The 23,285-nt window shown below is 43.5% G+C and overlaps 3 protein-coding genes across 5 annotated transcripts in view; 2 read left to right on the top strand and 1 right to left on the bottom strand.

The window, feature by feature from the left end:
- Ctnnal1 (catenin alpha like 1) overlaps positions 1-9,448 on the top strand; it is a 55,343-nt gene extending 45,895 nt beyond the window's left edge. The window contains exons 13-19 of one of the 2 annotated variants that reach the window (XM_021160014.2): positions 2,259-2,309; positions 2,417-2,571; positions 4,059-4,107; positions 6,431-6,487; positions 7,067-7,180; positions 7,786-7,869; positions 7,992-9,448. In XM_021160014.2, the coding sequence (XP_021015673.1) occupies positions 2,259-2,309; positions 2,417-2,571; positions 4,059-4,107; positions 6,431-6,487; positions 7,067-7,180; positions 7,786-7,869; positions 7,992-8,051 (570 nt within the window). In that variant the 3' untranslated portion in view covers positions 8,052-9,448. The remainder of the gene's footprint in view (positions 1-2,258; positions 2,310-2,416; positions 2,572-4,058; positions 4,108-6,430; positions 6,488-7,066; positions 7,181-7,785; positions 7,870-7,991) is intronic. The other variant, XM_029476273.1, reaches the window with a different exon arrangement.
- Positions 9,449-13,481: 4,033 nt separating this feature from the next.
- Positions 13,482-18,252, bottom strand: Abitram (actin binding transcription modulator). Of its 2 annotated transcripts, none has more exons than XR_002377758.2 (6): positions 17,935-18,055; positions 17,015-17,154; positions 16,387-16,516; positions 14,881-14,957; positions 14,688-14,757; positions 13,482-14,599 (listed from the first exon to the last, which is right to left on the bottom strand). XR_002377758.2 is itself a non-coding variant. In XM_021160552.2 (6 exons), exons 1-6 carry the CDS (start codon positions 18,047-18,049, stop codon positions 14,462-14,464), a joined length of 582 nt encoding a protein of 193 aa, XP_021016211.1. In that variant the 5' UTR covers positions 18,050-18,252; the 3' UTR covers positions 13,482-14,461. The 2 variants fall into 2 exon arrangements, 1 of the variants encoding a protein (XP_021016211.1); XM_021160552.2 differs by having other exon boundaries at positions 17,015-17,066; positions 17,935-18,252.
- Positions 18,253-18,335: 83 nt separating this feature from the next.
- Elp1 (elongator complex protein 1) overlaps positions 18,336-23,285 on the top strand; it is a 35,574-nt gene continuing 30,624 nt past the window's right edge. Inside the window, exons 1-3 of the mRNA XM_021161195.2 lie at positions 18,336-18,503; positions 20,537-20,699; positions 21,857-22,009. Coding sequence (XP_021016854.1) covers positions 20,550-20,699; positions 21,857-22,009 — 303 coding nt within the window. The 5' untranslated portion in view covers positions 18,336-18,503; positions 20,537-20,549. The remainder of the gene's footprint in view (positions 18,504-20,536; positions 20,700-21,856; positions 22,010-23,285) is intronic.

Raw genomic sequence — 23,285 nt, 5'->3', positions numbered from 1 at the left:
AAATACTTTTGTAAACTGAATATAGGTAGAAGAAAAACAATGATGAGACTGCAAAATCATTTTGAGAAATAGTTATCTGTGTCTTAATTTATTGCCAAAAGTTTGTAGTATACGTTTTATCTAATTTTTCCATTTTCATCCACCTTGAATCCAATAAATGACAGTAATTAGTATACTGCTATATTTAATCAAAGAAAGATAGGTTGATTGTTTTAAATGCTGTAAGTTGGGCCTCTTATAAAACAGTTTTGGATAAGAAAAGACATCATACAGCAGCAAGTGGACACCTGCAGCACTGGGAAGCCTGAGGCCGGAGGATCATGAATCTGATGTCATCCTGTAAGACAGATTCCCAAAACAAGACAAAAATGAACAACAACAACAACAAAACAAGAAAAGAGGGGGAGTGCTCCTGCTGTAGGGAGTGCTCCTGCTGTAGGGAGTGCTCCTGCTGTAGGGAGTGCTCCTGCTGTAGGGAGTGCTCCTGTTGTAGGGAGTGCTCCTGCCCGGATTCACTGCTGAAGCACTTGCCTCCTTACACAGGCCCAAGCTCCGTCTCCAGTACAGTGAGTTCATGGAAGGAAGATTTTATTGAACTCTGTAGGCCAATAAATTCTTTAGTAACAGAATTTCAAAATATAAACCACTTCCTCAGTTGAATGTAGCACAGCTAACTATATTTTTAGAGAACTGTAGCTCCTTTTCCAGAGAGTCCTCTGATATTTATATTTGGAAATCTTCAGCTTTATATAACAGAAGTGCAGTTCCAAATAGTGTCCACTAGGTGGCAAGCTTGACCACATTTTCTTTTTCTCTTTTGTTTTTATTTTTACTTATTTATTTATTTCATTTTTCTGGGTGGGGGTGGTGTGGTGTGATCATGGTAGGTATGTATGTGCAGGCCAGAAGACATCTGAAGGAGTTGGTTCTTTCTTCCCACCGTGTGGGTTCTGAGGACCAGACAGGCTGTCAGGCCAGGTAGCAAGGACCTCTACCCACTGCGCTTTGTATATATACTTGGAAAGGTTGGTGGTGAGGCTATGCGGATGGCTTAGCAGATGGCTTAGTGTTGTTATGCTGGACCTGAGTTCAATTACTAGCAGCTACACTGCAGCTGTAACTCCAGCTCCATGGGACCTGATGCCCTCTTCTAGCCTCCAAGGGCACCACCAGGCATGCCCATGGCACACAGACCATTCATGCAGGCAGAACACCCACACACTTAAAGTTCAAGAAGTTAAAAATCTTGATGTTTTTCTTAAGCTAGACAGGCACATCAATGTTTATTTGGCTGTAATTCACATCTTGCATGTATGTATATATATATATATATATATATATATATATGTAAATATATATGCTCTGTGTGTGTGTGTGTGATTTGAATATGTGTTTCCACTGGACCAAATGGCTTCTCCAGCTATTGGCCAGTCTCTATTGGCCTCCTTGTCCTGCCTGTTCTAACTATGGGAGCTCCTGACATGTCTGAGAGTAGAAAAAATTCTCACTGTGGACTGTCATCTCCAAAGAAAGTCTGAATATATATTTCAAAGAAGCAGTGATGGTAGATTGTGCCTCTGTGTTGCTGGAGTTAGCAGGGATTTCTGGACCAGTCTGGTGACCTATGGTAGGCTTCTTCCCTTCTAGAGGACATGCAATGAGTTAGTTCCCAATAGTTATGTGAAAACAACTGTGTTCTTTCTAAAATAGGAGACCACTGAGCACTGGCTTACAGTAAATCCTAAATTCAAAGTGTAAGGTCCTTACAGCATGAGCTTCAGGATTAGCCACTGTGACGGCAGCAAAACCAGGGTATTGAAATTCAAAGTGTTGAAGGCATTAGATTATAGAGACATAGCCAATAGGAGCATCCTTACAAATGCATTTCATCAGAATCATTCAAATGTTACAATACTATTATTATTGCATTAATAATACAATATTATTGTAACAGAGAAGTCAGGGAGCTCTGAGGACAATATTGGTGGATTCTGAGAATATTTTAGGTGCTGCCTTGAGGTCCCTAAAGACCCTGTGAAAAGAAGTGTGGGCAGCTGGTAACACAAAGAGCAGATTGGACATGACCCATAGCCCTGAATTCACCCAGTAGAACATTTACAAGTGTAGTTAACTGCTCAATTTAATTACCTGCTGGATATGGTACAGTTAGGGTTCCTTACCAGTTGGCATGTTTTCTATTACTGACGACCTTCCTCACAATTAAATGCTAAAACTTTCTAATCTTTTTATTGTCACAGAAGAATAATGCAAACCTGAAGTCACTAAAGCCTGACAAACCTGACTCCGAGGTAAGCTCTTTGGGTGTGTTACAGTCTTGTATCAATAGTGAGACAGAGTTGTAAAACCCTCCTTCCAAGGACAGACCTGTGATTCCCGGGTGTTTGTGTGTTCCTAGGAGCAAGCCAAGATAGCAAAGCTCGGGCTGAAGCTGGGATTGCTCTCCTCTGATGCTGACTGTGAAATCGAGAAATGGGAAGATGAAGAGAACGAGATCGTTCGACATGGACGCAGTATGTCCAGGATGGCCTATTCTCTGTATTTATTTACTAGGTATGCAGTGCCATTTCGATGTGCTTACGTGTTTGCCTGTTCAGCTATTTGAGACAGGGTCTCAGACAACAGTCCAGGCTGGCCTAGAACTTTCAGCAACCTTCCTGTCTCATGCTCCTGAGTACTGGGACTACAGGTGTGCACCATAAATAAATAAACCTTTACGAAGTTAAGAAATGATTGAGACGTGAGAGGAGCAACCCCCATGGCGTAGCAGAGGCTAGCTCAAGCTCTGTGGGCTGGTACAGAAACACTAAGGCTCAGGAGAACAATTCCTGTAATGCATGAATGTATACATACTGCCTCGTTCACTTAGGCATGTCTCCACAATGTCAATATCTCCTTGTGGTCAAAGCACACATTGTTATTCCATCACTGTCTCTGCATGTTTCCCCGACATTTTTCCTTAAATCCTGTGCCACACCAGTCTCATCTAGTACTTCTTGTCAGCCCACTTGCTAGCCTGAAGGAGTCTTGAGGAGATCTGTACTGTTTCTAGGCATGCTTATAGCCCTTCCTTAGGCAAGTGCTTAAAATCATTATAATCAGCTATATAATGTATTATAATTATTTCATATAACAATTCATATTTCTTTTTTGTTGTTTTGTTTTTTGAGACAGGGTTTCTCTGTGTAGCCCTGGCTGTCCTGGAACTCACTCTGTAGACCAGGCTGACCTCAAACTCAGAAATCCACCTGCCTCTGCCTCCCGAGTGCTGGGATTAAAGGCGTGCGCCACCACTGCCTGGCCGACAATTCATATTTCTTAATAAAATATTTAGGACAGCCTAGTGCCTTCAAGTTTTCTTTGCAACTTCTGATGTGATTCAGTCGCTCCTCCCGACAGGCATCAGAGCCGGAAGGCTTTGCTCGCACCTCACAGCCGTTAGGGGCAGAAGTTGCTGCTGGAGCGTGCATCTCCTGATTTATACCTAGGCCATAGCTCCTCTGGAGCATCTGCTGGTTGCTCTGTTGGAACTGACCTTTCGTTTCCCATAGTTCGTAATTCTTGGTGGCGCTTAAACTCCTGAATAAAACTGGTCAACACAAGTGGTATTATGATTATTTTCTACATTTAGAACTGGAATTTTATATTTGCCCCATTGAAGCTGAAGCTGAGTCTGCCAGGGTCCGATGCGCTTTTCACTGCATACAAAATGCATTTGGTTGAGACATCTCATCAGAGCTCATGTTTATTCATGAGGCAAAATAAAAGCAGCCTGCAAAGGACAAATCGAACTAACCACCTGGCTGGTCTCAGCTCTCTTTGCATTATGAAATTAACACATATGCCTTGAACTTTGGAAGTCATGGTTAAAGTGTTTTACGAATAATGTTATAATATTATCAGTGTTCATATTATTCTTTACAAATTGAGTTCTGCTAATATACAGAATGCTCTAAAACAATGCTCTAAAACATTAATGTTCTATAAGCCAATTTCCAGGCTCATATTTATATTTATTTTAATAACTTATTCTTTTTTAGAGGAGAGGGGCCACTGAAAACTTCCCAGGACTTAATTCACTTCCTAGAGGTATGTTTTGTTTCCACAAGTACTCAGAGAGATAAGATCCCGTGAGGTAAGAAGGAAAAGGCAACTGAGGGAGGTTGGAAAGGCGGCTTCTGTAAGGTGTCATGTGAGTAGGTGCATTATTGAGGTGACAGATGGAAGGGTGAGCAGGGTCGGAGTAGTCAGAGGCAGAACAGGTGTGATGGCAGTTATGCTATGAACCTTGCAGCGTCCATGTAGATGAGGTGCTGAGCCGTAGTGGAGTGGAAGGCTGGGCATCTCTTCAGAACCCTACTGTTCTTTGTTTGCAAGAGTGACAGTGCTGAGCCCACTCAGCCTTGGGAAGCAGTGGAGTGAGCTGATGTTCTAAAAGGCTTTGACTCAACTGACACAATAAATGCTAATGATATTGACTGAGGTGCGGTACTCCAAGGGAGTGCATTAGGTTTAGAGTGGAAATCAAGCATTGTGCTTTGCCCATGTTGAATGCAAAGGCCAGTGTCGGAAATGGACAGAGATTTGCGAGTTATCAGTTTTCCTGTGCTTTTATAATGACTGACATTCCGTCAAACAGAAACAGCAGGGAAGCTCTGAGACCCGAGAGGATGTGGGAGGATGAGGTTTGAGAGGAAGAGAGTCGCTCAGTGCCTGCCGAAGCTATGAGAAAGCCAGCTGGCTTCCCATTAGGGCTAGGAAAGATGCAGAGGGCTATTTCACATTGAGCTCATGTTATCCGCCAATGACAAGGTATTACGCTGATGACTGCCAGGTTCACCCTTCCATCCATATTCTTGATCTAGCTTACTACCAGGACTAGTTTTCTTCGTAAATCACATGTGTGTATGAGTGTGTGTGTGTGTGTGTGTGTGCACACGCACACACACGTGCATGCCCTTAGAGGTCAGAAGGTGTCAGATTTCTTGGAGCTGAAATTGCAGGTGGTTGTGGCTTAGTGGCTCTGTGAGTTGAATATGATTTCTCTGAAAGAACAGCAAGTATTCTTGCTATCCCAGTCAAGCCTTGTCTGCAACCCACGATGTGGTGTTTTAAGGGGTCTTACATGTTCTGTCCCTTGCCCTCGTCTGTCCATGGTTTTTACTCCTCTCCATAATCTGTTCTCCAAATTATAAAATGCAAGGTGACAGACAAAATTACAGTAAAATTTAACAGTCTGGATTGGTCTGCTCATATGGTGTGGAATGTGTCTGGAGGTGAATTCAGTCATGGTTAGGTGGAAACAGCAGAATTCTAGCCTAACCTCATTCCCCAGGCTTCATGACTCTTTCAGACTTGAGGATAATAAAAAGTAAGGTCCCACTTGTTTGACAAATGTACACATGTATATAATGCATTTTGATGTTATTCTTCCCCTCTCCCTCTGGAACTTGCTTTTTCTTCTTCTCAAGTCATGGCCTTCCTATTCTCATGTCTCTTATTTTTTATAACCCACTTGTTAACTGGGGTTGCTTACATGTGTACAGTTGTGAGGGTATTTACTGAATCAAGTTACCAGTGGCTACATACTGAAAAAAAATGGCTCCTCTCTATTGTTGTGTCAGGGAAATGTTAGAGATCCCCAAACACACACACAAGAGCCAATGTGATGCAACTCACAGCAGGGTCTTTATTACCGAAGCTAACTTGGGCCCCCCTCCCTCAAAGCACCACCATCACACAGAATGGTTTTGGTGGGTGGGTGGGGAGCCCCGAAAGTCTATCTGGGCAAGGCTTTGTAGTAAGCAGCAAGCAGGGGGTAAGTGTGCAAGCATCTCATTGGAAAGCTGCTGTGGCCTTTAACACAATTGGCTGGTGCTGGGAGTCATATCATAAACTTAACTTCTGTTCCCCCTCTGCATTGGTGGTCATTTGGGGATTAGCCTAGAGACTGGAGCTAGGCTCAGGTTCTGTTGGGGGAGCAACTTGGAAATTAATGCTAGAATCCAGTTTGTTAGTTCAAACTTAGGTCAGGCTCTCTAAAATGGAGTATGAATTTAAAAGCTTTGGCATCTCACTATAACTGGAGATCTTATGAAGTGATCTGGGGATGCTGTCAAAAAGGAATAGGTAATTGATGAGGCTGTGGATCCCAGGTCCATGTGGCTCTACAGACTAACTGGAGGTCTTTAGGTATACAGGAGCCTCTCTGGGGATTTTGTCTTAGGTCTGGGAGAATTTCTGATTCTAGCTAAACCCTATGTTTCCTGTGACACAGTGAGGAACTTCTGGAGCTCCGAGGCTCATCCTTAGTGTCTGCGTTATTTTTCAACTGTGAAAGAATTGGTAATATTTGTTTTCTAACCATCCAGAAGATGCTGATCTAAAATAGTGATGTTTCCCTCTCTATCAGGTTTTTGCTGCAGAGGGGTTAAAGCTTACTTCAAGTGTACAGTCATTTTCAAAACAGGTAATGCATGTCTCCCTGTCCCATGCTAGTGATTCCATATGCCCACACTGGAAACACTTTACTGATACATAAAGTTATACAAGTCGTAGGCTAGGAGCAAATTCTGAGAACATTCTGTTATGTTATCCTGTTCTTTTGTTGTTCTGTTATACTGTGTTATGTTTGTGTGATTATAAATATTCCTTGGGGGTAGAATGGCTCTAGCCCAGTGGAAAACCTTGTCTAGAATGCACAGAGACAAAATGTCACAATATTTATTATTTGTGGAAATGAAGCCATTCTAAAAAATGGAATTATTTCTTATTTTTATATCTTAAAATATAAGCACGGGGTGGGGGAGATATAGGTTGGGTATGGTGTAACACTCAGGAGACTAAAACAGGTGGTCTCTATGTGTTCGAGGCCAACCTGGTCTACATATGGAGTACCAGGTCAGCCAGGTCAGCCAGTGCAATGTATGAGATGCTTTCTTAAAAAAAAAAAAAAAAAATATATATATATATATATATATATATATATATATATATATAAAAGATGGAGTTTTGTGAGGTTTTAATAACTTCCTAAATTCTATTTCAGCTAAAAGATGATGACAAACTTATGCTTCTCCTGGAAATAAACAAACTTATTCCTCTATGCCACCAGCTTCAGACAGTAACTAAGACGTCTTTGCAGAGTAAAGTCTTTCTAAAGGTAAAGGGGAGGGTGGGTTACCTGGGCGACGCTGGAGAATGTTTCCTGTGTCTCCATCAACTTAGTTCCAGCCCTTCGTGCTAAAGTGCACACAGAGGCTGTTTCCATGTTTTATCCTCGTCTGAAAGCAGCTGCTTTGTGCCTGACCCCAGAGAGCAGCACGTCACCACCAATTAGATTTGAGGTTGCAGATGAGTTCCTAGTACTGAGGAGCGACTTCTGAGTCCTTCACCTCGAGTCTTCCTTTCTCTATGTCATAAATACCGTGGAGTCCAGGCTCTTGTAATATAGCTGAGGAATTTGGGTGGAGTGTAAACAACTGCGGAGTAGGGGATGCACGGTCAGTGTGTGGAGTGCTTTGAGAAGCTTATGCATAGCCGGAAATAGAACAGTGTTGTTCCATCGTCCTGCCTGGGGTTCCATGAGACAGGCATGAGCCCAGGCAGCTAGCGCTATCCTCGTTCTGGAACCTCAAGTCCCCACAGGTACCCTGATCTGTATTTCTCAGGTCCTTAGCTCTCCATGATAGAGGAACTTGATGATGTAGATGATAACGGTTTTGGAAGTCCTGCTCTTAGAATGACACACATGCTCTGTCACTGTAGGTTGACAAGTGTATTACAAAGATAAGATCCATGATGACTCTCGTGGTCCAGCTCCTCTCACTTTGCTATAAGCTACGGAAGAAGGTGAGGTTGTTTTTCTGTATTCAGCTTTATTAACTTAGAGGAAGATGACAGTGTGCACGTTTCACTTTGCAGTTTGTTTTCAGAGCACAGCAGAGGCTAACTGTCTTAACTCTTTCCTCCAGATGGAAAATAACAGATGGGGCTCTGCGACGAACAAGGACACCATGGATGGTCAAAACTGAGCAGCCTGGGGTTCGTCTCAGGGATACCATGCGGCACAGCTGACATTTTAAAGCGCAGATGATCCTTTGTCCTTTCCTAAGTCCGTCAGTCTTTTAAAGAGGATGCTGAAATCTTTTTTTCTGATCCTCAGATTAGACAGTCATGTTGCTAGGGTGGTTGCTAAGATTCTAACAGCAGTGCAATTTGAAAACAAACACTGTGCTCAGGGTGTTTTTCAGCACACACCAAATATCCCAACTGTCTTAATGGCGGCTGAATCCCAAAGAAGCAATTGCAAATGCACACTCTCCTTGGCGTCCTTAACTGGTTTTTAAGCAGATTATTTACAACACGAATTTCAGCAGAAAATAGACAGTGGCCTTGTTGAATGCAGCTTTTTTTTTTGAGGCCTGTGGACTCTGTTTCAGTTCTTGTTGAAGCAGGATAAGGGTCCGTCAGTGCCTGGTCCCAGATCACACCTGTTAGCACTGTTGCTTCTAATAAGTATCTCACTGGATAAGGCTGTGAGGCTGCATCTGTCCCTTCCCTACTTCTGGAAGGAAAACCACAGGAGTCACTCCAAAGAAGCCTGGAGCAACTTCAGAAGAGGAGATGGTTTTTATGTTAGCTGTAGGAAGCACAGCTGACCAGGCAGCCCTGAGTAATGGATGGAATCCTAAGTATTTCTCACTGGTTTAAAAACACTTTTGAAGTACCTTTCTCAGTATTGATGAAATGACATCTGCAGAAGACAGAACATCGGAACCAAGAGGCTGTTTAGATGGCAGACACCTGTACACTGTATTTTATGTATGTGGAATTGGAATGCTCATTTTAAAATAAATATTTTTAGTCTTTTTAACTTTAGGGTTTAAACCTTTTCTTGGGCTGGGGAGATGACTCTGCTGGAAACCTGTTTACCTTGTAAGCTGTGTAATGAAGCAAGGCAAAGGTTGCCCAGGAGATGGCCCAGCTATCTGCTGTACTGCAGACTATCAGAACGAGGGCCGAGAGAGGGAGCGTGTGCAGTACCAGCGTGTGCTATACAGAAATCTCACCTTTAGCTACCGTCACAGATGCCGACATAACCAGGCTTTCAAAGGCATGATCTTGCAGGCAGCTGTTACAGGGAATGATGGAGTGGAAGCAGCTTCTGTGAGAAGACAGGATTGGTGCCAAAGCGCGTGAGTGAAACCTCTGGGATTTCTTTTTAAACTGAGAAGCAGAATGCTAACTTCACTGCATTCTCAGTGTTGCTATCTCAGTGACAAAGCAGATCCCTCAACACAACTGTAAAGGACCATCAAATACGTGGCAACAATACCATTATCTCTGATGACACAATAGGGTTTATTAGTTAGTATTAAACATCATGTGATAATATAAGCTTCAATAAAAATTGTACATTCAAACTGAACTCATACCGACTGGCTTAATTTTGATCCATTATCAAAATCTGGGGGCAGCATACTGACCAGTGATACAATTACAAAATGCCATTCCAATCTGTACTGTTTCACGTGCTGCATCTAAAAGTGTTTCTAGCGTGGTCTTTAGTCTGTGAAGCCAACATTCTCTTAACTTGCAATAAAGCTAGCAGAGGGAGATACAACCAGTGAAACAGATACGGACTCATAGCACGAGTCTCTGAGAATCCTTTCTGCTACTCAGAAAGTGAGGATCTGCTGCTGTGTGCCTAGTTTTCAGCCTAGCATGTTCCCGGTAGATGGCATAACTAAGGGATAGCTATGCTACCCCTCAGGTTACAGGAAGTTTGTCTTATAAACTAAAAGTATTAAAAAAAATTCTCTACAAATTATTGCAAAATACCTTTACACACCTGACAATGGAGTAGCGCTGCCAAGGGGGGTGAGGGAACAGGTCACATGCCATCAGCAGCTCACGAGGACAGAGGAGGTTACAGATCAGATTCTCATCGGTGAGAACGCATAAGGGAAACTTGGTTTTGTCCCATCCTACTTACAGGGAGCTACTTCTTTCTTCTCAGTAAACTTTGCTTGGCTGCACTTAAAATGACCTCATTAAAAACAGGGCAAGGTCAGTTATTGCATATTGCAGCCTTAAAAAACTTGGAGATTTAAAGTCTTTGTTTTAAATTCAGTGTAAATGTCTAATCCAAAGGCAGAAAGAACTTCATAGCTGTTTTTTGGTAGCTTAGTAGTGTAAAAAGATCTTGTTCTGCTCTAAGATGTCTATGTCTCTGGACTCCAGCACCTTCATGACTGCAAATTAGCTGTCCTGACTGTGCATGATGGAGTCACTATCACGTGTGTGCCAGAGCCAGACTGACCCTGCAGCATGGTTCTCCCGTTTGCCTAAAGAGCCCTTGGATGGTCTCAGAGCTTTTCTATGCAGAGTGGAAGGCAAACTCCACATTCCTGCCTCTCCCCAGCAACCTAGAGAGAAAGCCACAGCAGAGAGGATGAAGCTGGACTTCTTCATTTTCACCTTGAAGCAGATTTGGGAAGGGAAGACAGTTCATTTTGTTTTTCCCAAAGTACCAAACTGTTAAAATTATACTTGAAGTGAGGGGCTGGAGAGATGGCTCAAAGGCTCACGGCACCGGTCATTTTTCCAGAGGATCTGGGTTTACTTCCAAGTACCTTCATGGTGGCTCACAACCGTCTCTAGCTCCAGTTGCAAGGAGTCTGAAGTTTTATTTTGGCATTTACAGGTGTTGTATGCATGTAATGCACGCGCATACGTGGAGGAGACGTACACAGACAGCCACCTTTTAAAAAGTCGAGGAATAGTTTATTAACAGTTTACTCCCTGGTGACAGAACTATAAAACCACAATATTTCTCAAGAGCTTTGTGTTTCTTCATCAGAAAAGCATTCCTTATTCGCCATTTGTTAGGGCAGCAAGAGAGGAAGAGTGAGGCTGGAGAAATGGCTCCGTCAGTGTAGGGCTTGCCTCCTGCTGTAGACTGGAGGAAAAGTGCCTTGGTCTCAAGTATTTGAACACTTGGTCCCTAGCTGGTGGCGCTGTTGTTGGGGGATGTTAGGAACTTTTAAGAGACAGAGTTGCTGGAGGAGGCATGCCATTGGGGGCAGGCTTTGTGTTTACAGCCAAGGTCTACTTCACTGTGTGCTCCCAGGGTGTGCTGATGTATGTGGTCTTTCAGCTTCTTGTGCCTGCTGCCATGAGCATCTAGCTCCCTGAGGCCGTAAACTTTTGGTCATGGTGTTTTATCCCAGCAACAGATAGGCAACTAATACAGAAGCTACCAACAAGTGAGAGTGTTGCTGTGAAAAAATGTGACCATTTTTTTTTTTTTTTAAATGTGGAACTCTGGAACTTTGGACCAGAAAAATGGTTGACTGCTGAGAGCACTGTGGAACAGCACTTGCTGTTTTAAGCCTAGAAGACCATAGTGCTTGGAATAATATTGACAGTAGAGGCCCTGGCTCCTGGGGCTTTAGAGGGAAACAATCTCTGTTAGCAAAGTAGCTGGAGGCCATTTATGTGACCCTTGACAAAGAATCTGGCTGCTTTCTATCCAAGTCCTGAGATTTGGCATGACACTGATTAAAAAGTAATGGTCTGATTTCTCTGGCACTAGCTATTTCAAGACAGTATAGCCTTGATCAATGAAAACAAGCTTGTTGGGGGGAAATACCAAGTATCCAGCTTGGTGAAGAGAACTCAGAGAAGCTTAGTATTGACTTAATGACCTGGGAGGCATGTACTGAGAAAGGCTGCTATTACTAGAGATTAAGGCTATTAAGAAGTCCCCTGGTTTGGGCTGGAGAGATGGCTCAGTGATTAAGAACAGTGACTGTCCTTTCAGAGGTTCTGAGTTAAATTCCCAGCAACCACATGATGGCTCATGACTATCTGTGAAGGAATCTGATGCCCTCTTATAGCATGCAAATGTACATGCAGACAAAGCACTCACACATTTAAAAAAGAAAAAGGGCTCCTCTCCTCCAGGTGGTACAGATAAGGAAGAGGTGGCCTCTTGACCAGCTCAGGTCTAGGACTCTGAGTTGGCCCACCCCCAAATCTCCTCAATCTGTGAAGGGACCAGTCCTGTTACTCCATAGCTGCAGGATCTCCATGACACAGAGCAACAACACAATAACTGGGAGGAGTCCCGATGAGGATGCAATATATTTTTTTTTCTTTTTTGTTTTTCAAGATAGGGTTTCTCTGTATAGCCCTGGCTGACCTGGAACTCACTTCGTAGACCAGGCTGGCCTCGAACTCAGAAACCCACCTGCCTCTGCCTCCTGAGTGCTGCGATTAAAGGTGTGCACCACCACGCCTGGCTGAGGATACAATATTGATGATGTCACAAAAGTCAGAGATCTCGAACCAGACCAACCATTCACTGCAATGAACATTTGCAAGTGAGGATGCACAGAGGTATAGACTGTGGGACACACTCTGATATTCTACACTTTCCACAATGAGATATTATCTAAGCTTTGTTTTGTTCGTGTGTGTGTGTGTGTGTGTGTATGTGCCTTTTATTTTGGGAGGAGATTGCAAGGGTGAAGGGCTGTTATGAGGGGACAGGGAGATGAGTGGGACTGCGGTGCATGATATGAAACTCACAGAGAATCAATAAAATTTTTAAAAAAGTCTCTTGCTCAACACTGGGACAGTGGAAGTTGGTCAAGGAGAGAATCCTTTCAGATAAACCTCCACTCTGAAAGACAGCATTAAGAACCTGGCTGTTGGGCTGGTGAGATGGCTCAGTGGGTAAGAGCACCCGACTGCTCTTCCGAAGGTCCAGAGTTCAAATCCCAGCAACCACATGGTGGCTCACAACCATCCGTAACGAGATCTGGCGCCCTCTTCTGGAGTGTCTGAAGACAGCTACAGTGTACTTACATATAATAAAGAAATAAATCTTAAAAAAAGACATTTATTAAAAAAAATTCATTTAAAAAAAAAAAAAAAAAAAGAACCTGGCTGTTTGCTTGGAAAAAGCAACACCATACAAGAGCTGCAGTGGACATGAAAGGCACTGTAAGCTGACAGTCTATTTTTCAAGTTATTTTCCACATGGTACTAGCTTTGCAGGCATAAAAGATACAAGAATGAAAAGTGGATTCTTCCTGGCTTCAGAAAGTCACTGAGGCCAGGAAACATGTGGCAGAGATAGAGTTTCTGCAAGGCCATGAGAGGCCACTGTGAAGCTGTCAAGGTAAAATTTGGGTTGTGGTACAAATCCCAAGACACTGGAAATACAAGCTGTGAGACATCTGCCAAGGAAGAGCTGCACAGAGCAGAATCACCAGAGAATGATCTGTTACAGGCAGCAGTGCTGGTGGGTCAGAGGCATCTCAGAAACTAAACCCTTAGATAGAGGATATGGAGCTGCAGGGTCTGGCTTTCATCATGCTGCTTCTACTCTTTGGTCCAATATTTCCTCACTATGTCATCACCCCTTCCTTTTGGAATGGGAATGTATATTCTGTGCCATTGTATGTTGGAAGAATGTTCCTGGCTTTCTGATTTACAGGGGAGACAAGAGATTGCATTGAGTCTCTCAAGAGACTTTGGAACAGCACTGAGACTATTAACGGCTATGGGAACTTTTGATATTGGACTAACTACATTTTGCATGACCTGATTATGAGCCTATAGCCATTATGGGGAGAATGTTGTAGATTGAATGAAAAATGACCCCTTTAGACTTAGGTAATTGAACACTTGGTCCCCAGTCAGTGGTACTGTTTGGGGGAGCTTATGGGACTTTTAGGACAGAGTCTTGATGGGGAATTGTATCCCCAGGGCCTGTTTATAACCTCATTCTCCTTCCAGTTCACTCTGCTCTTGGTGTGTGGTAGGGATGGGATCTCTTAGCTTCCTGCCCTGGCTACCTTGCCTTCCCACTGCTACGGTCATCTAGTCCTCTGGACTACAAGCCCAGATAAAGTCTTTTTGAAGTTGCTTTTGGTTGTGGTATTTTGTCCCAGCAACTGAACAGTAACGAATACAACTTGAAAGCATGAAGCCCAGAGTTTGGGTTTCCAGGCCCATATAAAGCAGGGCATGGTGGTGTACACTCGTAATACTAGCCTGGGAAGGTGGGAGGCAGAGAACACAGGTACCTCCCTGGAAGTACACGGGCTATCTGGCAAAGTTCCAAGCCAATGAGAAACTGTGGTAAAAAAAAAAGCACTTGAAGTTGTTTTCTGATGTATACGCCCACAAGTGCGCTTCCCAGCACACAAAGCAAGAGCCTGGGCAAGGCAGGTCTGAGAGCCTGAATACAGATGGGAACAAGGCTTGTGATGTAAGACAAAGGAGGGAAATTAGGTTAGGTGAAGGTTTAGGCTTCTCTCTAGGCTAGGCGTCTGCAAGGAATGCTTCATTCACACTGGCTGTCTTCAGGGCACTGATGGTTTAGGCCGGGTAGGCTGAGAATCCAGTGCTGCCTCCATCGAAAGACTCAGGGCGTGGTGGCTGTGGCATTAGTGCGTTTTACCACAACCTCTTCATACTGTTGCTGTGTCAGCAACCCTTCTGTTACGCTTTTACTTTCTTCAAATTTGGGTAATACAACTGCAATGTAGCCTTCAGTGGACGGCTGGGGAAGAAAGCAGAAGCCTTAGCAATGCCCGATGACTTCTAAGAGGTAAGTGGGCAGGGTTGCCCTTCCCCCGCCTCTCCCTTACCTTTTCTTGAAGAAGAGATGGCTGATGAAGAATGTTTTCATTCACTTCCATCAATCGACCTCTAACACAGCTATTTAAAAAAAAAAAAAAGAATTTTTAGAAACAACCCTTTTGGCAGCAATGTTTCCTTCAGTGGACACAGGCATTTGAGGTAAAGCACTAAGCGTCCACAGGATGGCTACAACATGCTTACCTAGATATGGTATATTCCTCTCCGTCAGAGCAGTGTATCTTACACAGAGGTGCAAGCTCTGTTAGAAACTGTGCCCCCTGGGTAGTGAGAAGGAAAGAATTACAAAAAAACTGTTTATTTTCACTTTCCTCTAATAGGAAGCCCTCACCGTTAATACAGGACCTAGTCTTGGAATCTGTGTTTTACAGCAGAATGATTTAAGCACCTAAAACCATTCATGCCCTTCAATGTGATAACCTACTATGTGTTAGGTACCATCTTAGAATAATGGGTAGTTTAGTTACAGACTAACATGTGTTTGTTTTAATCACAAATGAGAAATCTACATATGGCCAGGTATAAAGATTTCAATCCCTAGGGTAATTCACTGTGAGCAATATTATAAAACTCACTCTGACACGGTCAGCAATAGCCTGCAAGCTTAGCTTCCTTACGATCCCTGTCTTTTGCTGAGCATGGTGCTTTTGCTTTCATCTCTGTGCTCAGAAGACAAAGTCAGGTGAATCTCTGAGTTTGATGCTAGCCTGGTCTCCACATAGAAGTCCAGGCTAGCCAGGGCTACAGTGAAACCCTGTCTCAGAAACGACAACAACAAATTGAAAATATTGAAACCATCACTATCTTTTATATTAGAAATTAATAGGTAAAGGAACTTTACATGGTCAACTGCTAAGACTTTTTGAAGAAATATTTTTCTAACTAAAAAACAAACTAGTGGGCTGGGGCAGCTAGCTCAGAAGGTAAAACTGTTTCCTGCTCTTAGAAAGAACCCAGGTTCAGTTCCCAGTACCCACATGGTAGCTCAAACTACCTGTAACTAGTTCTAGGGGATTTGACTAGTTGCCCTTACCTCTGCTGGCTCCCGAATACACATGCCATAGACATATACACATAAATAAAAATTAAAAATGTTTAAATAAACCCCACAAAATTATCCAAAATGCATTCCCCTTAACTATTAGTAAAACCACATTGTAACACACTTCCTTGACAGCATGTATGGTCATTGTTTTAGACCCTCTGGGAGATGGGTAAATCAAGGGTACTTTGTCAAGTATCTCTTAGCAGGCAAGTGTGTGTTTCATACATTGCCTTCTTTTTAAAAATCTTCCCTATAGTGAACATGGTCAGCTGAAGGCAAGAATGTTTTTTTATTTTTTGAGGGTTTTGTTATATAGACTTACTCAGCCTGGTACTCACTATATAGCCATATAAAGTCAAATATTTGCAATTGTGTTATCTCAGCCACCTAAGAGGTAGGATTACAGGCAAAGACCATGGCCCATCTTCCATCTCATCCCTTTGAGGATAAGAAGAATGGGAGCCCAGAACTTTCTGGTACTCGCTATGCTTCTTGATATACTTTGGGGGGCAGGGGTGAGTGTTTTTACTGAAAACTTATGTTGAACTGCTAGAAAAAAATCTTACGGCTGACTGGATCCATCATAGCAGGAGTACAGAAAAATCACAGTAGAAAAGAAAAATCACAGAATTACAGAAACATACCCGCTTAAATTTCCCAGATACTTTGTTCTCAAGTCTGCTACAATTGTTACTGATCTGATAGGAAATACTTTTAATGGTTTTGCCACTTTGAAGAACTGGATGAGATCCTGCCAGTGTGATGACACATATTCTACAAGGAGAAAAACAGTCAATCCCGTGTTAAGGCATGGCCAGACCCCTCCTCCTATAACACACATCCTCCTGCTGAGAGATGACTATCCACACTGACCTCCGTTTAGTCCAATTATCTCCTTCTCTTTGCTGAGATTGGAGCTTAAGTGTAGCACGGGGTGCTTAATAACAAGAGGAGAAAGGAGAGTTGAATCTCCTTCCCGGGAAAGGGAACAGTACCACAAGTCTTTAGTAAGCGGGGATAGCAGAGAAGCAAGGCAAGACTGTGTACACAGCATGACTCCACAAGGAACCATTCCTTAGGTCCAGCAGTACAGTAGTTGGTGCAGATTGGCCAAACAGTATATGACTGAACAAGACTTGCCAACACACTCCTATAACACCGTTTCAACACCATGGAAGACAGTTTCATGAATGCTCATACCCGACCCGAGACCGCACCAGGCTAACTACCAGAGGGAAAGTGTTGATAATTTAAGATCCCCGGTCTGCTTACCTGTTGGAGTGCTGGAGTATACAGTGGTCCTCACAGGGTTTTCCTTTAACATCTAGAGGAATAAATGAGTCGCACGTTGTTGAACTGGCATTTACCACGTGATTACCTCCTTTGGTTCATGAAGATCATTCATTGTGAAGCTGAGCACAGTGGGCAAAGTAAATAAAGGCTCTGAAGTATTTTAAGCAGCCTAATCTAGATAGAATCCTTTACTCAGTGTTAAGGCAGGTAAGACTATTAACTCCCCCATCTTGTCACTTTAAAATGAGTACACCTAGAGAAACACTATTATAAGCACCACATTGTTGACATTATGGTGGTGTTTTGTGAGGCTGTCCTGATGTCATGCAAAAATCATACTTTTTTTTTTTTTTTTGAAAATTCAGTCCTAAAGAGAACTAGGAGGGATGCTTATCCTAAATATTATGTGCGGGTCTACCGGTTTCCCTGAATTTAAAAAGGTTAAAATAGAGGCTAGAGGAGGATCCCCAAAGGTGGTATAGGTTTTTTCTTGGCAGAACGAACACCAGAGAAGCCTACTTCAAAACGTCCAGTGGACGATATGCACAGTTTCTTCTTAACACTAGATACTGCTTCCTTAACATTTCTTAATTTTTCTCTCCACGCCTAAGGTTTCTTCCTGGTTCGGCGTAGGATTGATCCCTCCAAGCACACCAACCCTTAGTAGTGTGCAGAAAGCCCAGATAGACAAACGCGGAGTTCACGTCCTTTCCTGCAAACAACCCACACATGGCGCTGCGGTTCCCACGTCGGAAAGCGCCTATTTTAGCTCTTCATCAGCGCAAATCTGTATTCCTGAGACTAGGATGCTCAAGGAAGAGCACGGGTGGCTTGCATCGCGTGGCAGAAGTGCCTGCACCCGTGCGGTAAAGCGAAGCTCACCACCATCCCGCACTTACCCGCTTTATACCAGCGAGTGAAGTATCGATCCACAAGGGAGGGTGGCGGGGCTTCGGTAGCTATGACTACCTCTGGTGGCGCCAGCTTGGCTTCGGGGCAGCAGAGCTCTTCCATCCCTCTGGTCCAGGAGCGTAGTTCCGGCGCGTGGGAGCCGGTTGGTTTCGTGCGCACGCGCACGACTCCCTGGCCGGCGGCCAACTCCCTCCCCGACCCCAGTCACCTGCGATCCTGGGCCAAAGGCAAATACAACCGGGCGTCAAAGAGCTGAGGGACAGCAGACAGCAAGGTCCTGCCTCTACCGGGTTAGGGCTCCCCGACACCCCCCCCCCCCCCCCCCCGGACCCTCTGAGACCCCTCTAGCTACTGAGGAGGTGCGTCTGGCCACACCCACCGGTGACGTCACTCAGCGCGCCTCGCGGGTGACGCCACGTCCGCGCCGCCTTTCTGGTGCTACCTGGCGTCTTTCGCCCTTCAGTGGATCGTGTCTCTCGTCTCCCGTGTGCATTGGCGGTTCCTTTCCAAACCCAGTGCGCCGTAAGGGCTCGGAGCCGCCGCGAGGGCGTCGTAGGTGAGCATTCGCCGGTCCCAGTCCGAGCCGCTGTGTGCGGCCTGGTCTTGCTGTCCTGGGCTGTTCTGGTGTAGGGGAGATGCACGCGCTTCTGCCTGCGCGCGCCGGCCGGGCGGGCGTGGACCTCTTGTTTCCTCGAGTTTCGGATGCTTTCTGTACACGTTTCCCCCGGGGCCGTCTTGGGGCGCTGCGAGAGATGAGGGTCCGGTCTCCCAATTGTGGGTTTCCTTGTAGCGTGTAGATAAAACCTCTACCAGCTTGTCGTGGAAGGTGATAGGTAAATAGAGGCCTCTGTGCTGTGCTGCGGGTCCCTTCTCGCTCGCATATGGGACTTTTCTATGAAGTAGTGTATCTCGTGTTTCCCTACCTGGTGTACCTAAGCCGGGATTTCTGTGATGGCAGTGATTGTATAGTCTTTTGTCTTTAGGGCCTAACATTTGGCAAGGTTTTGTTGTAAGTCACATAACGGATCTTAGGTATTATGTAAAGGATTCGTTTGCATATTGAGAACCATGATATATAACCAGCAAATATCTCGATGTGTAAGTGAAAGAAAAATTGAGACAAAGACAAATTTTAGTTTGTGGAAACAGAGATGACAATAAGTCCCAAGCCAGGATGAGCTATTATTTGATAAGAGATCAGCAGGTTCTCTGTTTTTCAGGTTGCATTTCATATGCTTGTAAGGGTCAGCTTATGATAATATCAGGATTGATTTTAATGTGAGTTTAATGTTTAGTTTGGACTTGTTCAGTTACAAGGTATATAGGTTTATCTAATCTTCCCTTTAGTGAGCTACCTAGCCTGAAGATAGGGGAGCAAGGGGAAAAAGTGGATCAATGGTCAGAATTTTGGGACATGATCAAAGTTGTATAAAAGCACCCTTTAGAACATGTGTGGGTGGAGTCAAGGGAGGTGCAGTTGGAGGTGCCAAAGGAAGGCTGTTAGTAGCAGATTATGATCCTAGAAACATTTGGAAGATGTTTCCTAACTTTGAAAGCATTGAGAAAACTACAGGACTATGTAACTCCAAAAAGTTAAATGAATGAAGAGTGTCAGAATGACAATTTAGAGAAGTCCATTTTCATGCTAAAAGAATTGGGGCATTAGAGAGATTAATGAGTTTGCCTTTTTATCACGCGCATGAAGTGACCATGGAGGCCAGAAGAAGGCATGGGGTTCCCTGAAACTGGAGTTATAGATAGTTGTTATCTGCTGTGTAGGTGTTGGGAACTGAACTCAGGTCCTCTGGAAGAGCAGCCAGTGTTCATTAACCTCTGAGCAGTCTTTCCAGACCTGAACTCGGTAGTTCTTTTAAAAACTCAGATTGCCTTGCTGTGTTTTATCAGTCAGGGTCCAGTAGAGGCCACACAGTATTTCAGCAGGATTATTATGAAGAATTACTTAAACTGCTATAGGAGGAAGAAAAAGAAAAAATGAAAAACAAGCAATTTGGAAGGCAAGCTGAAGGAAGCAGTTCCCATGGGTAGGGAGGAACACTAGGGCAGATGTTGGCATAATCAGGACCTCACACCTCATAGAAAGGCCCTGTAACACTGGGACTCAGACTCAGAATGAGGCTCAGAAACTCAGGATGAAGCCTGGGGCTGGATTTCTGTGTCTGGGGATGCAGCGCGCCTGATTCATGCTCCTACCTCTGGGATGGCAGTGATGAAGCTGGCCCTGGGAGTGCCAGCGTACAGGTTCATGGAGAGGGATGTGGATCATGGCAGCTTTCGGTCATAGCATATGCTATAGTTATCATTTGATGATGTCTCCAGATTTAACATGTTGTAAATTAATCTGCAGATTAGCCCCGTGTAAAGCTAGACGCTTTAGGAAGCGAGAGTGTAGCCATGTATATGCTGGTGTGTTCACATTAAATAGTACTCCCTATTCCGTTAACCACTTCTCTCCTTCCTGAACCCTTCTCAATGTGAGGGTGGCCATTTATCTCTGTTACCGTAGTCCTTTCTCTTTTAGCAGTTAATGTTTCTTTGAGCGAAATTTGTTTTTTTTTTTTTTTCCCTCAGAAATTGCTTCATCATGAGAAATCTGAAGTTGCATCGGACCCTGGAGTTTCGGGACATTCAGGCACCAGGGAAACCTCAGTGTTTCTGTCTGCGAGCCGAGCAGGGCACGGTGCTGATTGGCTCAGAACGTGGACTGACAGAAGTAGATCCTGTGAGAAGAGAAGTAGGTCACTGATGCAGATGCCAGCCCCTGCCTTGGCCCTGCACTTGTCTTCTTTCAAACCTCCTTCTCCACGTTAGTCCCCTTAAGATCCAAAGTAATTCACGTATTCCTGAATAGCTGGTCTCTTTGCTTTGTGTAGGTATGGCTTACTAGATAGAACTTTTATCTCTGCTAATTCTGTAAGCTAAGTTGGCAAAGCTCTGACCATATATTTTATGTGGGTACCTCACATTTCACCCTGTCTATTGTGAATTTATTATAGTGATCGATTAGAAATCTACATGAATATTGTCCATAGAGCTTTTACATTTTATTTATTTTGTGGTGCTGTAATTTGAAACCCCCTACCTGAGCCTTGTAGAGTCTTTTAAACATGTTGGGCTTCTAATCCAAACAGGTTAAAACTTAGAGTTAGTCTTAGGGTTAGAACTGACCATGGATATTCCTGAAAAGTGGATTCTGATGTGTTCCCAAGTATTTCTTGCTGCTCATGCGTTCTATTTAGGTGATTGATTGTTGTTGTACACGTTGTAGAGATGATAGGCACCTGCAAGAGGGGGCTAGACATGTTCAAAAGTAGTAAGAGCCCTGAGTTTGATCTCCCATTGGAAAATAGATGTGACTAAAGGGTGCAGCCATTAGCTGCATTTTTATAGGATATTTTTAAACAGAACATATTTGTTTTTTTTTGTTGTTATTGTTGTTTTGTTTTGTAGAGGGATTTATTAGGTATTTTCCTTGTTAAGACAATAGCATTGCAATCTTTCTAAAATGAAAGTTTTGCGTTTTAATCTAGGGGAAATTCTCGGGAAGTTTATATGTTATAAAAGAATCATTAAGGTCTGAAGAGATGGTCAATGGTTAAGAGTACTGGCAATTCTTAAAGAGAACCCCAGTTCAGTTCCCAGCACCCACTTGGCAGCTTACAACTATCTACAACTCCAGTTCCAGGGAATCCCACACTCTCAACGGGCTTCCTCGGGCACCAGGTACACACATGGTCCACATACATACACGCAGGCAAAATACCCATATACATAAAATAAAAATAAGTAAATCTTATGTATAAGAAGAATTATTAGGAAGATTTTATTTCTGAAACTATGATGACTCTTGAATGTAAACACTGATATGCTTATGCGTATGTTTTGTGAAAGGTGAAGACTGAAATTTCTTTGGTGGCAGAAGGTTTTCTTCCAGAGGATGGAAGTGGCTGCATTGTGGGTATTCAGGACTTGCTGGATCAGGAATCTGTGTGTGTGGCCACTGCCTCTGGGGACGTCATAGTCTGCAATCTCAGCACACAGCAGGTAGGTGTAAGGCCTGGGAGGAGGGGTGCCAAGTACCCTCGGCTGAGTCGGGTATGACATTAAAACATTTAAGTTAAAAATAGTTTAGTCTACTGCATCCATTAATCAGACAGTAAAGTTGGGACCTTAGATTTTAAATTAGAACTTAAAAATTGAATGAAAACTAATTGTTCTTATGGTGTGCTACCTTTTATCTGAATTTCTCAACTAAGAAAGTCTGAATGCTTTAGTTGGGTTATGTTTTCTGATTGGATGATTTTAGAGTCTCATACAAATACTTCAGTAATTCACTGTTGCATGTTCTAAGACTTGAGGGAGCTAGGCTGCAGCTTATTGCTCCTTTACACTAGAATAAGACAGATTCTCTGGATTTCTATCCTCCTTGCTCCCCCTCCCCTTATTCTCCTTACCCCTTTTCTTCCTTTGTTACAGGGTCTTATTGTACATTCCTGGCTGACCTCCAACTCACATAGAGTGTCCTTCATCCACCTCTCTGGCCTGCCTTTCTTACCTTTTTTCCTTTTTCTTTTTTAAATGTATGAATGTTTTCCTTGCGTGTATCTTTGTACATTACAGGCATTCCTGGCCTGCAGAGGCCAGAAAAGGGTATCAGATCTTTTGGAGCTGAAGTTACAAATGATAATGAGCGGCTTTGTGGATGCTGGGAATTGAATTTGGATCCTATGGAAAAGCAGCCACTACTTTTACCCTCTGAGTCATCTTTCCAGCCCCCTCTCTTTAAAAAACAAAAAACAAAACACACACACACACACACACACACACACATTATGATTATGTACATAATGTGAGTGTGTGGTAGTGGCAGTGCCATGGTAGGAGTGGAGGGCAAGTTCCAAGCTTGTGGGAGTCAGCTCTTCTTGTACCATGCAGGTTCTAGGGCTTGAACCCAGATTGTCAGGCTTGTGCAGCAGGCTTTACCCACTGAGCTGCTATTTTTACCTTCTTAATCATGTAATTTCCCCATCCTTTTTAAATACCTCTTCCAAACTGGGCATGGTGTTTCATGCTCACAGTCCCAGCACTTAGAAAGCTGAGGCAGGTGGATTGCCATTATTTCAAGGCTAGTTTTGCTACATAGTTCCATGCTAACAATGACAGTGTGTCTGATTACCCCAGTAGCCTGGTCTCTTTAGCCCCACTTGTGTCCCAGGAGTTGTAGTGTTACTAACAGTGGGATAATAATTGCAGCTTATAATTAGTAAAGACTTAGATTATCGCAAGCCCTTGCTACATTCTTTTTTTTTTTTTTTTTTTT

This window comes from Mus caroli, chromosome 4 (genome assembly GCF_900094665.2).
Source record: "Mus caroli chromosome 4, CAROLI_EIJ_v1.1, whole genome shotgun sequence".
NCBI lineage: Eukaryota > Metazoa > Chordata > Mammalia > Rodentia > Muridae > Mus > Mus caroli.
Note: the sequence above shows the minus strand (reverse complement) of the source record. Positions and strands in the feature narration are given on the sequence as shown.

Coding starts and splice junctions, on each gene's coding strand:
- Abitram (XM_021160552.2), bottom strand. CDS start 18,049: ATGGAAGAGCTCTGCTGCCCCGAAGCCAAGCTGGCGCCACCAGAGGTA. Junction 14,758..14,880: donor GAGGAATATACCATATCTAG/GTAAGCATGTTG, acceptor TTTTTTAAATAG/CTGTGTTAGAGGTCGATTGA. Junction 14,600..14,687: donor CATCTCTTCTTCAAGAAAAG/GTAAGGGAGAGG, acceptor TTTCTTCCCCAG/CCGTCCACTGAAGGCTACAT.